The following is a 17,489-nucleotide window of genomic DNA, read 5'->3' as shown; positions in this document are numbered from 1 at the left end:
CTAATAGGAGTGAGTTTTACAGTGGGCATCGCTGTGATTTTCTACCGGTATCGCGAAACCCCAATGGTCGAAGCGAATAACTCCGAACTCAGTTTCCTGCTCCTCTTTGCCCTCCTGCTTTGCTTTATTGTTTCGCTCGCTTTCATTGGAGAACCGTCCCGCTGGTCTTGCATGTTGCGACGCACAGGTTTTGGTATTGTGTATGTTCTTTGCATTTCCTGCATCGTGGGCAAAACCATTCTTGTTGTGGTTGCCTTTAAGGCAACTGTTCCCAAAAGCAATGCGATGACCTGGTTCGGACCGGCGCAGCAACGTCTGGGTGTCTTCAGTCTTACTTTTTTGCAAGGGTTAGTGTGCGTTGTCTGGTTAAGCGTGTCACCTTAACCAGGGATTTTGGGGTCCAAGTTCGTAGCGCGCTCAAAGCAAATGCTTTGGTTGACACTGTGGTTAAAACGGCATCGTGTGTACTGGCCGTCATCAATCGTGGAATTGAATTTAGGAGCCAAGAGGTAATGTTGCAGCTATAGAGCTGCCTGGCCAGACAACACTTAGATACTGTGCTCAGTTCTAGTCGCCTCACTACAGGAAGGATGTGTGCAGAGGAGATTTACAAGGATGTTTTCTAGATTGTGGAGCAGGTCTTATGAAGAGGTTGAGTGACTTCTAAGTTAAGGACATGTTCGGCACAACTTTGTGTGCCGAAGGGCCTGTATTGTATTGTAGGTTTTCTGTGTTTCTATATTTCCATATTTCTAAGCTCCTGTGACTGTTGTGTGTGTAAATCGCAGCAGATCATCATTCTCTGAAATACTCAAACCGGATCGGGCTCCAATAATCATTCACGGTACAAGCCAGTCAGATCACATTCCTTCCCATTATGATATTTGTTGTGATTTGAAAATTATCCGATTAACCAGACATGTTTAAAGCATGTTTCAAATGTCATTAGAAACGGGGATGGTGCCGGAAGATTGGCGTATTGCTCATGTGGTTCGATTGTTTAAAACGGGTTCTAAGAGTAATCCTAGCAATTATAAGGCTATCAGTTTGACGTCAGTGGTGGGTAAATTAATGGAAAGTGTTCTTAGAGATGGTATATATAATAATGTGGGTAGACAGGGTCTGATTAGAAATAGTCAGCATAGATTTGTGCGTGGAATGTCATGTTTGACAAATCTTATTGAGTTTTTTTTATGAGGTTACGAGGAAAGTTGACAAGGGTAAAACAGTGGATGCTGTCTATATGGACTTAAGTATGGACTTTGACAAGGTTCCGCACAGAATGTTAGTTAGGAAGGTTCAATCGTTAGGTATTAATTTTGAAGTAGGAAAAAGGATTCTACAGTGGCCCTATGGGAGATCCCAGAGAGTAGTGGTGGATAACTGTTTGTCAGGTTGGAGGCCGGTGACTAGTGGTGTGCCTCAGGGATCCGTATTGGGTCCAATGTTGTTTGTCATATACATTAATGATCTGGATGTTTGGGTGGTAAATTGGATTTTTAAGTATGCAGATTACTCTAAGGTAGGTGGCATCGTGGATAATGAAGTAGGTTTTCAAAGTTTGCAGAGAGATGTAGGCGAGTTAGAAGAGTGGGCTGAACGATGGCAGATGGAGTGTAATGCTGGTAAATGTGAGGTGCTGCATTTTGGTAGGAATAATCCAAATAGGGCATACGTGGTAAATGGAAGGGCATTGAAGAATGCAGGAGAACAGAGCGATCTAGCAATAATGGTGCATAGTCCCTGAAGGTGGAATCTTATGTGGATAGTGTGGTGAAGAAAGCTTTTCGTATGCTGGCCTTTATAAATCAGAGCATTGAGTCTAGGAGTTGGGATATAATGTTAAAATTTTACAAGGCATTGGTAAGGCCGAATTTGGAGTACTGTGTACAGTTCTGGTCACAGAATTATAGGAAAGGTATCAACAAAAAAAGAGAGTACAGAGGAGATTTACTAGAATATTAGCTGGGTTTCAGCACCTAAGTTACAGGGAAAGGATGAACAAGTTAGGTCTTTATACTTTGGAGCGTAGAAGGTTGAGGGGGGGGGACTTTATAGAGGTATTTAAAATAATGAGAGGGATAGATCGAGTTGACTTGGATAGGCATTTTCCATTGAGAGTATGGGAGATTCAAACAAGAGGACATGATCTGAGAGTTAGGGGGCAAAACTTTAAGGGTAACACGAGGGGGCATTTCTTTACTCAGAGTGGTAGCTGTGTATAATGAGTTTCCAGTAGAAGAGATAGAGGCAGGTTCGTTATTGCCATGTAAAGTAAAATTGGATAGGTACTTGGGCAGGAAAGGAGTAGACGGTTGTGAGTTAAGTGCGGGCCAGTGGGACTATGTGCGTGTAAGCGTCGGGACGGACTAGAAGGGCCGAGACGGCCTGTTTCCGTGCTGTAATTGTTATATGGTTATATATCTCACCCGCGTCAGTCCCGAAACAAAGGTCAATGGGCAACCTCGCCCCTCGCCCAAACGTCAGATAATATAGTAAGTACCCAGAAGCTTCATTTCGTGAACAGTTGTAACAGTGAACCAGATGTCCGTTATATTGACTTCACCTGCTCCTCTTACTGATCTCCAGAGTCTAGCAAGGTCCGATTGAACCTCTCAATCTGGGGATCACCCTGCGGGTAATAGGGCGTGGTTCTCGAGTTCTCAACTCCCAGCATGCCCAGCAACTCATAGGTGAAGTCGAAGTCCCGTCCCTGATCACTAGGTATCCGCCTGGGAAGGCCATAATGCTCGAAATGCTTCAGCCATCACACAGCAGTCGACTTCTGGTCGTTGGTAGAAAAAGCCTGAGCACATATATTGTAGTGGTCCGTGATGACTAAGACATTCGCCTTGTTGCTTTCATCGGGTTCTATGGACAGAAAATCCATTCACACGAGGTCCAGGGGCCCTGCAGTCTGAAAGTGTGACAATGAAGCTGCCTGCGCAGGCAGTGTCTTCCGGCGTATGCAGCGAATACACGACTTGCTGTATTCATCAACGTCAGACTACATTTGGAGCCAGTAAAACCGGTCTTTGAACAATTCACAGGTTTTGTTTCCACGCCCAAATGTCCAGAATCGTCATGATGTAACCTCAACGCAATCTTTCGATATTTCTCCGGCAGGACCAACTGCAAAGCCAAGGTCGGTCCGGAAATGACGTGACCCGGTATAACATTTGGTTCTTTACTTCAACCGAGCTTATTCTCTGGTAATGGAGGCACCGATGCGTGTTTGGACTTTTCCGCCTGCGCCATGTCCCCCCTTTCAACCGCGTACCAAATGGTACTAATGGCCGGTTCATTTGTTTGTCATATACATTAATGATCTGGATGATGGTGTGGTAAATTGGACCTTAACAGGAGATCCAACACTGCCCTTTCTCTACTTCGTAACTCTATGTGTTGCCGCATAAAACTATCCTGCACACATTTTACAAACTCCGAACCATCCAGCCATTTTAAAGTATGGGCTTCCCAGTCTATGTGTGGAAAATTAAAATCTCCCACATTCACAACCCTGTGCTTACTACAAGTATCTGCTACCTTCTTAAAAATTTGATCCTCCTCTTCTCGCCCTCAATTAGGTGGTCTATAATACACCCCTATAAGTGTTACTGCGCCTTTGCCATTCCTCAATTCCACCGAAATAACCTCTCTAGTCTATCCCTCTAATCTATCCTGCCAGAGCACCGCTGTAAAAAAAATCTCTGACAAGCAATGCAACACCTCCTCCTATTGCCCGTCCAATTCTATCACACCTGAAACAACGAAATCCAGGAATATTTAGTTGCCAATCACATCCTTCCTGCAACCATGTTTCACTAATAGTACAATATCATATTTCCCGGTGTCAATCCATCAATCATCCGAAGTTCATCCATCTCCAGATCCAGTTCCCTAACAAAGTTTTGTCAGGAGCTGCAGCCCGATGCTCCTTTTACAGGCGTAGTCATCGGGGAAAATTGTGCTCGCCCTGACTTCCCACATACTGCAAACGGACCACTCAACTGCCCTTATTGCTGTCTCCAATACCTAATTAAATCAATTGAAGGAACTTCAAACAACAACACACACAAAATGCTGGTAGAACACAGCAGGCTAGGCAGCATCTATAGGGAGAAGCCATGTCGACGTTTCTGGCCGAGACCCTTCGTCAGGACTAACCGAAAGGAAAGATAGTAAGAGATTTGAAAGTAGAGGGGGCAGGGGGAAATGCGAAATGATAGGAGTAGACCGGAGGGGATGGGATGAAGCTAAGAGCTGGAAAGGTGATTGGCGAACGTGATACAGAGCTGGAGAAGGGAAAGGATCATGGGACGGGAGGCCTCAGGAGAAAGAAAACGGCGGGGGGGGGGGAGCACCAGAATGAGATGGAGAACAGGCAAACTTACCCGGCCTTACTTCACTTACCTCACATAAAACCTATAGGCATGTTCAGTCGGTTCATTTGCTGAGGAAGAATTGTGATCGAGAAACGTTGACTGTGGATGATTGTTCGCGCCACTTCGGGTTTGACTATCTCAGAAACTGCTGATCGACTTAATTTTTACTCACAGTTATGTCAAGGCTTTACAGAGAATGGACTGAAAAATTCCAGTGAACGGCATTTCTGTAGTTGAAAATGCGTTGTTCATGAGAGAAGTCAGAGGAGGGTGTTCAGACTTGTACAAGCTGACAGGAAATCGACATTAACACAAATATCCACGTACTGTGAACACAGTGCAAAATAGGTCAGCTATGAAGAACTAAAGGAGCAGTCTCGATGTGCCGAAAGGCCTAATTATGCTCCTATGATTGATAGCCTGATGGTCTAACATGTCAAAACTAAAGTGGATGGCAGAAAGCATCGGCAGACAGATTATTAGTTTATTTCCCAAACTGAAAAATTAGCTACTTATTGCAATTGAGGTATAATATATAGGATTTGTTTTCCAACTTTCAAAACCAGCATTCATTTCTCCCCAGACTAATGTCTCAATTGTTTCAATAATAATACTGAATTAACACAATACAATCTATGTAATTTTCATAGTTTCAATCGGACTGACATATAACCATATAACAATTACAGCACGGAAACAGGCCATCTCAGCCCTTCTAGTCCGTACCGAAAGCTTATTCTCACCTGGTCCCACCTACCTGCATTTATCCCGTAATTCTCTTTTCCTTTCCTGTCCATATACCTATCTTTTTTTTTTAAATGACAAAATCGAACCTACCTTTACACTTCTACTGGAAGCTCGTTCCACAGAGCTACCACTCTCTGAGTAAATAAGTTCCACCTCGTGTTACCCCTAAACCTTTGACCCTTAACTCTCAACTCATGTCCTCTAGCTTGAATCTCCCCTACTCTCAATGGAAAAAGAGCTATCCACGTCAACTCTAACTATCACGCTCATAATTTTAAATACCTCTATCCAGTCCCCCCTCAACCTTCTACGCTCCAAACAATTAGCACCGAACTTGTTCAATCTTTCTCTGCAGATTAGGTGCTGAAAACCAGGTAACATTCTAGTAAATCTCTCTTCTCTGTACCGTCTCTATTTTGTTGACATCTTTCCTGTAATTCGGTGACCAGAACTGTACACAATACTTCAACTGTATTGTACTTCAACTGTACACAATTGGCCTCACCAATGACTTGTACAATTTTAACATTACTTCCCAACTCCTATACTCAATGCTCTGATTTATAAAGGCCAGCATAACAAAAGCTTTCTTCATCACCCTATCTACATAATATTCCATTATTAGAAATATTAGAAACGTTTTGTAAAAATATAAGATCGGTATTGGCAGAGGAAGAATTTCGACGTGCAGAGTTTAATAATGCAGTAACCTGTAATATGTATGAAAACGGACATCACATTTCCTCTTTCCATTTCTCTCTTTACCGGCCGAATAGTTAAAAATAAAATATTACAACAGATTTGAAATCGAATCGAAACACTTGATAGAAATTCACATGAAATTGATTTTGGATAAAATTGAACTTCCATTTCAACAAAATATTTAAAAACTTATCATAATAATGAGGACTACACACACGGATGTGACAATGGTACAACAGAAGCTGGCATTTACAATAAAGTCCCTTTATCCATCATATTTTTCTTTGTATTAATCTCCGGTTTCAGTAATATAATGTAGCATTTCGGTGCAAAAATGCACAGGAGCAGACCGAAGCTCGATGCCCAGATAGCGAACACTTCTACAGCCGCGGTGTACTTTCCTGGAGAGCTCACGTAAGCTGGAATAAAGGTTATCCAAACAGCGCAGAAGATCAGCATGCTGAAGTTGATGTACTTGGCGTCGTTAAAATTGTCCGGGAGATTCCGGGCAAGGAATGCAAGCACTAAACACACAATGGACAACAGAGCAATATAGGCCGACACTAAGTAAAAGGCAGTCAATGAGCCCATGTTACATTCCAGAATAATGACGTCTCTGTAATGACTCATGTTTTTCAGTGGGTAGGGCGGTGACACACACAGCCAGGCAACGCACACTAAACCTTGCACAAAAGTAAGACTGAAGACACCCAAACGTTGCTGTACCGGTCCGAACCACTTCATCGTACTGCTATTTGGAAGAGTTGATTTAAAGGCAACTACGACAAGTATGGTTTTGCTCAAAATGCAGGAAATGCAAAGAACGAACACAACACCGAAAGATGTGCGGCGCAGCATGCATGACCAGTCGGACGGTTCTCCAATGAAGACAAGTGACAAAATAAAGCAAAGCAGGAGAGCAAAGAGGAGCAGGAAACTGAGTTCGGAATTGTTTGCTTTGACCATTGGAGTTTCCCGATACCGGTAGAAAATCATAGTGATGGCCATTGTAAAACTCATACCCATCAGAGCAAGCATGACTAATACAAAACCCAAAACTTCTCGAAATGAAAGAAACTCAACTCTCTTGAGAACACATTGTGTTTTTGCCGGATTGGACCAGTAGTCCGAGGAACACTTGATGCAGTCCGTCGAATCTGGAAATATAAGCATTTGATATCAGAACTTGTGTAAACATAGAACTGGCGAAATGAGAGACATAGCTGTTCATCTCTTCACTTACCAGTGGCGTTGCTGATCTCACCATCAGCGCACTCTGCACAGTCAAAACAACATAGCGGCTGCCCTTTCCGACTGACCTTTCTTGTTCCTGGAAGACAGGGCTCTGAACAAATTGCTTTTGGGATCTGAAGCAACAAAAAGCGTCCTGTTCGTATCCATTTGAAATGTAAGTGCACTCATTTAGCATGTGGAGCAGCGAACAAAACTCAGTTTCAAAAGCAAACGAAAAGCATTCGTCCAGTGAACGTTAAACAGAGCTAAACCTGGGCAATAACATATGTGTCGGATGTGAAGCCACACAAAAAGGTTGCTAAAATAGCTGACTGGGAGAACTGGAGAAACCGGACTTTTCTGTCAAAGGATAAGAGATGAATTTCAGAATCAATCCAACATCGGGAATTCTTCGTTGGAAGTGAAAAAGGAGATATGAATTATCGGAGCACAAATACCGCCCATGAAACTGCGAACATAGTTGCAATATCGAACACAAACTACTTTCTAATACCATGCAGCTGTTTATACCTGAACTCCACACATCAATCGGGATACAGATGTGTAGATCGGCAGGTTACATGGGGAGGTAGTTGTACCCAATGTTCGTGATCCAACTAAGTGGATAACTAACTGGACTGGGAAATTGGACAGCCAGCCTTTATATCAGGCTGTTTTCCTCGGCAGGGAAGGCGGTGGGAGATGGTAGAAGAGGTGTGCTGTTGTCACAATGCAACCACTGGTATGGATAAGAGACAGGACGTTCTGTGGTCGAGTGCGAGATGTCCGGTTAGTATTATTCCTTCCATGTGCCAGGGTCAAGTGCATCTCGAACCGCGTCCTCAGCATTCTTAACTAGGGTTATGAAAAGCCAGGTGTCGTGACCCAGGTCCAAACCCAGGATTTGGATGGTAAGGCTGACATTTGCAGCAAAGTAATTTCAGGGAATTAGGTGCTAGGTTAAACGACAAGACCTCCAGGGCGTGACTGGAACTAGCGAACATATTAATAAGATTCAGGTGAGTAAACTTAGGGCGGAGATAAGGAGGAACCTCATCTCCCCACGATTGGTGAATCTGTAGAATTTTCTGTCCAATAAAGCAGTGGAGACCACCTCTGTAAATATATTTAGTTAAGGGTGGGTAGACTTTTGCATAGTAGTGGGATTAAGGGTTATGGTTTAAATGAGGTGTTGAGGCCATAGTTAGATCAACCATGTTCATTTTGCCAGATGGCCTACTCATTCTATTATGTCTTAGGCTCATGTCCATAGGTCCTAAGTTCACTGCATTTACAACGTACCAGTGAGTTCAGACATAAGAAGTTTGACGCGTGGCTAAAGGCAGGCTGCAGGGGTTGCAGGGGTGATGTTCAGATGCTTGACCTTTCCAGAGGGATTACTCCTTCCTCTTGAAAATCCCTACCACCCTATTAGCCTCCGCATTTATCACATAAATCTCCATAAATTCTGCATTCTCCACCGAGATCCCAACTCCCAAGCACAACTCTCCCTCCGCACAGACCGAGATCCCAACTCCCAAGCACAACTCTCCCTCCGCACAGACCCCCCGCCCCCGACCCCTCTCTACCCCTTTCAACAGTGATCACTTTCTACGCATCTCCTATGTCGACTTCTCCCTTGTAACTGATCGTCCTCATGGAATTTACCCTTCCAAGAGACCAACTACCACGCCAGTCCCTGCACCACCTCACTCACTGCTATTCAGGGCCCAAACAGTCCTTCCAGTTGGAGCCGCACCTACGAGTCTATTGGGATTTTCTTCGGCATCTGGTGCATCCGGTATAGTCGGCTGCATATCCCTAAGACCGCTTCGAAGAGCACCTACACACCGTCCCCCAGACAAAAAAAAAAACAGGTTCGCACGGTAGGCTCTTATTTGAATTCTATTTCCCATTACCATTTCCACGTGACAGTCTATGACCAAATCTACTACTGCGATAAGGTTCATCTCGGTTGGAAGTAAAACACCTTATATTCCGCCAGGAGAGCCTCCAACAAGATGTTATTAACAATTAGTTTTCGATCTTTCGGTAATTAGTTGCCCCCTTCTTCTTCAGACAGATAGGCAGACAGACAGACATACTTTATTGATCCCGAGTGAAATTGAGTTTCGTTACAGTCGCACCAGCCAAGAATAGAATAGCAAAATAAAACTAAAATAATTAAATTATAATAAGTAAATTATGCCAAGTGGAAATAAATCCAAGACAAGCCTATTGGCTCAGAGTGTCTGACACTCCGAGGGAGGAGTTGTAAAGTTTGATAGCCACAGGCAGTAATGACTTCCTATGACGTTCAGTGTTGCATCTCGGTGGAATGAGTCTCTGGCTGAATGTACTCCTGTGCCTAACCAATACAGTACTGAGTGGATGGAAGACATTGTCCAAGATGGCATGCAACTTGGACAGCATCCTCTTTTCAGACACCTTCATGATCCCTCATTGATAATTTCCTCTCTCAAGTTATCTCCTTACCTACCCATCATCTCCCCTTGGTGCTTGTCCTCCTTCCCTTTCTTCCATGGACTTATAACCTCTCCTATCAGTTTCCCCCTTCTATGGCACTTTATCTTTCATCATTTCACAGTCTCGCTCGTCACGTACTACTTGTATTTCTCCCTCCTTTTCCCTACCCTCTAACTCTAACTTCTCCTCCTATCTTCTAGTCCTGCTGAAGGGCTTCTGCCCAGAATAGAGACTGTTTATTCTTTTTCATAGATGCTGCTCAGCCTGCTGAGTTCCCCTAATAACTCTGTGTGTTGCCGTGGAGAAAGTGCGCAAGTTGTAGAGAAAATTCTTGTTAAGCCTGCATGGAAAGTATGTAATCAAAAGCTGAGCATCGTGGCCTGATGTCTGAGTTGGGTAGGTTTCAATTCTCAGCATATTGTAGGGAAACCTGGTGAGCGTAGGTCATGGCTAATCAAGAACTGGGTATGAAACTAAACGAAGTACCTAGAAAGTTTATATTTGGAAAGAACAAACAAGGGGCCCGTGTAATATAAGAAATGCAATAGAACATTTTAAATTCTCCATGGGTAAAATGAAGACATTTAGCTGCTCAGACAAACAACATGAAGGAAAATACGAGACGGTTTCTATAGGTATATTTAAAAGAATAGGATAGAAAGGCGTGAATTTCGTCCTCCAATAGATGAGGATGATAAACTATGGGTGGAGGCAAAAGACACGTAGGACATCTTAACTGAATTTCATCCATCTTCCATCTTTATTCACTCGGGAGACTGATATATACTCTGTAGAAGTCAGGTAAGTAAAAGAGTCATAGCCTACTGCGATGGAGCTGCAGCGGTTCCAACACTTTCCATACACTTACTATCCATGTAACTGTCCAATTTTCTCTTAAGCACCACTTGTGCTAGCTGCCCGTTGCAAATTTGACGACCCTCTAAGTGAAGACGCGTCGCCTCATGTTGCCCGTGAACCTCTCAACATTCACCGTAAACATAGGATCTCTAGTTGCAGTCCCATCCAAACTCAGTGAAAAAAGCGTACCTTCAAATACCGTATTAAAACCCCTCGTAATTTTGTATCCCTTCATCAAATCCCTTTTCAATCTTTATTGTTTCCTTGAATAATGACATAAACCATTCAATATTTCCTACGTAATCAAGTCCTCGTAACTTGGCAACAAACTTGGTACCTTTCCAAACTTGCTAACATCTTCCCTGTAGATAGGTAACCCAAACTGCATACATTTCTCCAAATTAAATTTCACTAATATATCATGCAAATTCCACAGGACATCTCATCTCCTGTATTCAGTAATTTGAATTATTAAGGCCAATGTGCCAACAACTTTGTGATAAGCGGACAGGACGCTGGACCCAAGTGCTGGATGCAGGCACTGAAGTACTAGGGGCAGGACCGGAACAACTAAACGAGAGACAAGACGTGGTGACCGTGGTGAGCGTGAGGGAGGTGACGTTCAAGGTAATGCTGGGGTTCCGAGAGAGTCTTAAAGTTCAAGCAGGAAGGAGGATCCCAGAGTTCTGGCAAGGCAGGAACTTGGAGTTCACTGGGCGGGCCGCATTACTCCAGGGCAGGGCCCGGAACTCCAAGGCAGGAACACGGGGTCCTGAGCAGGTCACGGGACACTGCGATAGGTAGCGGGGCACAACCCGCCGACAACTACAGATAGGTAGAGGCAGAGTCCTCTGGGCGGGCCGCATAAAACCTAGTCAGGGCCCGGACCTCCCAAGCAGGAACACGGGGGCCTGAGCCGTTCGCGGGGCACCTGGGTAGGTTGCAGGACACAACCCGTAGGCAGCAAGGGAAGGAAAGGGGCAGAGACTTCGCCGGACAACGGCAGTCCGGCCAGGCTTGCCCGGCATGGGCAAGGGATACGAAGGGAACTAGATCCAGTGTGACTGCCAGACTTACTCGAAAACCTCGACTTTAATGAAGCGAACTCCAAGCCAGGGCAACCGGAGGATCAGGGTAAGCAGGACGACCAGAATAAGCAGGACTGACAGGACAACCCCCTCAACTCTACTCAGTCCCAGAGCCCCCTATATACAGCGGCAGCCGATGGGCATCAGGTGCGCCTCCTTGAGTCCAAACAAGCCAGGTGTGACTACTTGGCTCAAGGGTGAAAGGAGAGACGGCTATAAGACCCGGGGTCCGGAGTACACGGACCGGATCAAGAACTGGAATGCGGGCGCAGGACTGGACCATAACAGTACCCACCCCCCTCAAAGGGAGCCTCCAGGCGACCGAGGAGGGTCTCTAGGCCCAGAGAAGAGACGGGGGAGGAAGTGTTCAGACAAGAGGGGACCCCAGGGTGACGGGAATCGACTACAGTGCCTGCGTAGCTGGGTCCATGCTGGCGGGGTCGTTCTATCATAAGGGGACAGGAGGCTGGAGCCAAGTGCAGAACGCAGGTACTGAAGTACTAGGGGCAGTGCAGGAACAACTAAACGAGAGACAAGACGTGGAGACCGTGGTGTGCGTGAAGGACGTGACGTTCAAGGTGATGCTGGGGTTCCGAGTGAATCTTAGAGTTCAGGCAAGGCAGGAGGATCCCAGAGTTCAGGCAGGGTCTCGGAGTTCACTGGGTGGGCCACATAACTCCTGGGCAGGACCTAGACATCCTAGGCAGGAACACGGCGGCCTGGGCAGGTTACGGGAAACCTGGATAGGTAGCGGGGCACAACCTGTCGACAACGAGAGATAGGTAGGGGCAGAGACCTCTGGGCGGGACGTATAACTCCTAGGCAGGGCCCGGACCTCCCAGGCAGGAACACCGGGGACTGAGCAGGTCGCTGGGCACCTGGGTAGTTAGCGGGGCACAACCCGTCGTCAGCGAGGGATGGAAAGGGGCAGAGTCCCCCGCCGGGCAACGGCAGTCCGAGCAGGCTTGCCCAACAGAGGCAAGGGATAGGAAGGGAGCTAGTTCGAGGGTGACTTCCAGACTTACACGAAGAACTCGTCTTTAACGAGGGGAACTCCAAGCCAAGGCAACCGGAGGAATAGGGTAAGCAGGACAACACCCCAACTCCACTCAGTCCTAGAGCCCCCGATATACAGCGCTAGCCGATAGGCATCAGGTGCGCCTCCTTGAGTCCAAACAAGCCACGATGATCCAGAGGTGTGACTACTTGGCTCAAGGGTGAAATGAGGAACGACTACAAGATCCAGATTCCGAAGTCCATGGACCGGATCAAGAACCGGAATGCTGGCTCCGGACCGGACCATAACATTTTCTTTACGATTCTATCAAACTCTGATACAACTTTCAATGAATTTTGGACCTGTAATCCCAAATGTCATTGTTCTACCGGTCACTGTGTAAGAGTTTTCCTGTTTGGTCCTATCGAAGTGTAATACCTGGCACCTATCTGCATTAAATTCTACCGCCATTTTCAGCCCGTTTTCCATTTCGTCCAGATACCACTGCAAGCCATTGTAGTATTCCTTGCAGTCCAAGACACCTCCAATCTGGATGCCATCGGCTCTTGTGCTGAACCAGAGAAAGACGTAAACATGAAGATTGTTGATACGGGTGACAAATAACGACGGACCCAACAGCACTTTCTGTGGCTTTCCAGTAGACACATCCCCCCAAGTTAGAGTGGCAACCGTCTATTGACCCTCTCTGGCTTCCCTCTCAAAGTGAATTTCTAATCCAAATTACTCCCTCAGCTTGACTGATGCTTCTTGTCCAACCTCCCGTGCGAGTCTATATTAAATGTTTTGCCAAACCAATGTAGTCAACATCCACTCACTTGCTTTCATTAAACTTCCTTGTATGCTCTTCGAAGAACTCTTTGAGATTGGGTTAGCATGACCTATCATGCAGGAAGTCATTCCTGATTATCTTTCGTGAGTCCATGTCTATCCGAATACTCCTATATCATATCAGTGTAAATGCATTCTAAAAATGCTCCACAACTGATGTCTGGCTAACTAGCCTATAATCTCTTTCATTCCTTATGGACCATTGTTTAAGCACTGGAACAACACTGCATATTCTCCAATCTTTCGGTACCTCCCCTGCAGCTAAAGATGATATAAATATCTATCCCTGGGCCCCTGCAATTGTCGCATTTGCCTCCGTTTAGCCCAAGAAAACACTTTCTCAAACCATGCGGACATATTGACACTAATTTGTACTAAGAGAGAAAATTCCTACTCGGCTGTAACCTGTACAGGGTTGATGAAGCTGATGCTACTTTGCCTCAATTCTAAAGACTGTTTCCGTATCCTGTGTAAATACAGAGTCAAAAAAAGCATGTAATATCTGAACTTATTAGAAAATTCACTACTCTGTGGAGACAGCTCTTTAAATTGCAAGAAAATATAAAAGTAATATTAGCCATATCCGGGGCGTGGAACTGTTTTCCATTTTGCCAAATTAAATGTAAGGTTAAAAAAATGCATACCGTATTTCCGGTCGTACTCCACATGATATCTCTGAAATTCATCTTTAGCTCGCGTCCTGGGGTTGCCGAGCCGTCGTAGTATCCGACGTTTACAATGTCAACTCCCCCTTTGAAATTCTTTTGCAAGTTCACAAATTCATATCTTGGAACCGGGTCTCCGTTTTCATCAAAATATATGGTGTCTCCCGTCTTTGCTGTGAAATTCACGGTGCGGAGGTAGTGCATCAACTAGGGGGAGGGGGTGAAGGAAGCAGTGGATGTTATTCTTCAACCAAGACGTAGATACGGAACACACAAATACAGACATTCAAATTTGTGCTAAACGAAAATGATTGAGATTGGCTGCATGATAAGTACGATATAAACCAGTGGTGTAATTAGAAATTGGAAAGACTTGTATCCAGAATATAAAATCTGATGTGAAAGCAACTATTGCTCATGGACCGCGATAGACCAGGCTTCATTTGTGCTGGAGTTGGAACGACTGTCCATTTAAACGACCTGGTGAATTCCTGCAACAATTTGTTTTCTGCTTTGACATTGGACGCGGTTCAGAAACATGACGAATAAATTTCTGGGGTTTGTGTATTGTGTGTAAATAATAATATAATTGTAATTTATCCGCAGATATAACCAATGAAGAAGACACTGTGGTTTCTAGACCTAAGGTAGAGACACATACTCCTGTAGGCTTACGAGGCGGACAGAATTGCAAATCTGTTAGAGTACTTCCATGTTCGTTATTTTGCATGTTAGATATGCAGTCTCAACATCATCTAACAAAGTGTAATAAAATCCGCTGAGGTCTGCTACACAATAAGCAAGATATTTCAACCAGTTTTCTTGCCAAAAATCGCACTTCAACCAAAGTCCTCTACAAAGGATCCAAGCGTAAATAACAATGCTGCTGTCGAGTTTGCATCTCGGTACATGAGCTTATCTAGACCAATCTCATCAACAGATTGATTTCCAAAATATTGGGAAATATCTTTTGAGAATAAAAGTCTGACTACCACAAACAAAATTCATGCTAAAATATAGTAGTTAGTGGTTGAATATCAGCAAATGAAAATGGAACACAAAATACGTTCAAAATATACTACTATGTAATTGCTTTCTTAATGGCATTATTGCTCTAGCAAAGGGATTTCATGCCTACCTGCCATGACTCGAAATTTGCAATATGTGCGCATGTATTATTCATAAAGGGTCCGTCGCCTTCTACACAGGTTAGCAAATTGTGGAGTGCGTGAGCGATGGAGTAGACCGCTGCATACACGTGGAATGAACTTCCGTCCATTAATGCCGGAAGGTAGTCATTTTCTATCCCTGTCATCTGCTCCTTCCCGGTGCATTGATGAACTTGAGATGGAGAGATGATCGTGTTTGTCCCGTTGTCTGTGGTAAAAGAGCAGGTGAATAAATTTTCCCAAAACTCCGTCACCAAAATGTTACCAGGAAATTTGGAAGGATGTACATTATGAAGATAATCTCTGAGATCATCTATCTCCATCCTTCGGGTGGCCGGACCAATTGTCCCAGTGAGATAAATTGCTCTTTGTTCAGGCGGCAGAAATTTCTTTGTTACCCAGGACTCACTTCCGATCCATTGTATACCAGTTACATTTTGTCGCCAAATCTCATTCAATAAAATTTGCATATCACCACCGTCAACAAACGCCACCACCACTTTAGTAGACGCCTCTTTAATCACCTGGACAACGTTACTGATTTTCTGTGCAGGATCGGTCCTGTAAAATGACTCCGAATAGGCAATACAGATCCCGAACTTTTCCACATGTTCCATAAATCCTTGCATTCCAAAATTACCATAATCGGTGTTACTTCTAATTGTTCCAATCCAAGTCCAGCCGAAGGTTTTCACGAGCTCAGCGAGAAGTTTGGACTGGTACTGATCACTGGGAATAGTTCTAAAAAACGTTGGGTATTCTTTCTTATCACTGAGACAGGAGCAGGTGGAATAGTAACTAACCTGCAGGGAAGGAGGTACGTTAATGAATAACTGTGTCCGGCTTTTGTAAGAGACTGATATACAGCTAACCTTCCTTTGTGGTGCTTCTTATGAGTCTACATAGCTAATATAAAATATGCAAAATGAAAAATAAACAAAACTTTCCAGGCATAATTTATAACGTTCTGTAAACACCTTATTTATTACTCTTGTAATAATGCATCTGTTAGCGACATTAGGATCTGCATTTGCTTCAGATCTCTTAAATAGAGGAAGGATGTGGAACTTTGTTATGGATTTCTGCGAGCTTTACAGGAATGCTGCATGGATTGGTAGTCATAAGCTATAAGAATAATTTGAACACTCTTAAGTTTTTTAATTCCTCTGAGCGGCGGAGGATGACGGGTGATTTCGTGGACATAAGTTCAACATTGACTGAACAGACTGTCCCTGTTTATTCTTTTTCACACTCTCTAATTCCTTAAATGTGCCATATCTTAGTGCAAGAATTTAAGGTGATGGATGATAAATTTCGTGCGGTACCTGGAATATGTTGACTGGGTCGATGAAGGGGATGAGTACGATAGAAACTATCAAAGGTTTCGTAGATGGGTGCATGAATGTGCAGTGATAGCGGTGACAGGGCATTTTGCAGTTCAAAGTGACTGATTTGTTTCTCACAAAACTAATTGTTTAATCAAATCGGTACAGCTGAAGGGAATGTTCCTATGTGTTACCTTTCTATGCTCTTTGTTCTATCTTCTATTATAATGCAATTTAACAGGCAATAAGTTAAAATTTCAGTGAATTGTGCATAACGACTTTCTGGCAAATTTCATATGACTGTAAAATCACCAAACATATAATATTTTTATTGTGCTAGTTAGGAGATGTACCGCCGTAGTTGCAATGCAGTCAAATCTATGACACGTTACCAGTGGGATTCCGAAGGATCCAATTGCTCTTGCAGTTACGATGGAATTTGTAGATGGACCGCAGCCAACAATTGCAGCAACGTTGGAAGAACCAGTACATTCAGGATATTCAATTAATTCTTCTTTTCCATTGATCAAATCGAGTGCTGCTTTTGAGGCGATCGTTGAGGACGCACAGTCATCGTGGATCTGATACCCCAGTGTGATACCGGGGAGGAGATTCTCATTCTGGTTTATTTCTTCAATGGCAAAAATCATCGTCTGCGCCAGTCGGAAGCTGGTAAACCTAAAGCTATGGTATAAACATAAGGTAAGTTTATAAAGTCTCCAGATGCTAAATTCGATCAGGAAATGACAGTAAACATTTCTGAATTTTGAAATATTTAATATGGAGCATTTTCCTGTACTCGATCCAAGAGGTTCACAGCACAGATCTTGGCTCCGGACGCACAGTGATTTTCGGTAGCTTCACCAGCTCAACTTAGAAAAAATGGATCAATTTCATAATAAACAGGATTGAATGAACACTATCCAAGAGGGCTCAAAGGCAACACTCACGAAATGCTGGAGTAACACAGTATGTCATGTTGTA

At 44.1% G+C, this 17,489-nt stretch overlaps 1 protein-coding gene across 1 annotated transcript; it reads right to left on the bottom strand.

Annotated features, from left to right (window-relative positions):
• On the bottom strand, positions 1–17,155 carry LOC140724644 (extracellular calcium-sensing receptor-like). Its single transcript, XM_073039069.1, has 7 exons — positions 16,898–17,155; positions 15,150–15,983; positions 13,991–14,218; positions 7,078–7,201; positions 6,088–6,991; positions 2,580–2,732; positions 1–334 (listed from the first exon to the last, which is right to left on the bottom strand). Exons 1-7 carry the CDS (start codon positions 17,153–17,155, stop codon positions 1–3), a joined length of 2,835 nt encoding a protein of 944 aa, XP_072895170.1.
• Between the last annotated feature and the right edge of the window lie 334 nt (positions 17,156–17,489).

The sequence above is a fragment of the Hemitrygon akajei genome, chromosome 3 (assembly GCF_048418815.1).
Source record: "Hemitrygon akajei chromosome 3, sHemAka1.3, whole genome shotgun sequence".
In the NCBI taxonomy this organism is placed as follows: domain Eukaryota; kingdom Metazoa; phylum Chordata; class Chondrichthyes; order Myliobatiformes; family Dasyatidae; genus Hemitrygon; species Hemitrygon akajei.
This window is presented reverse-complemented; position numbering and strand designations above follow the sequence as displayed.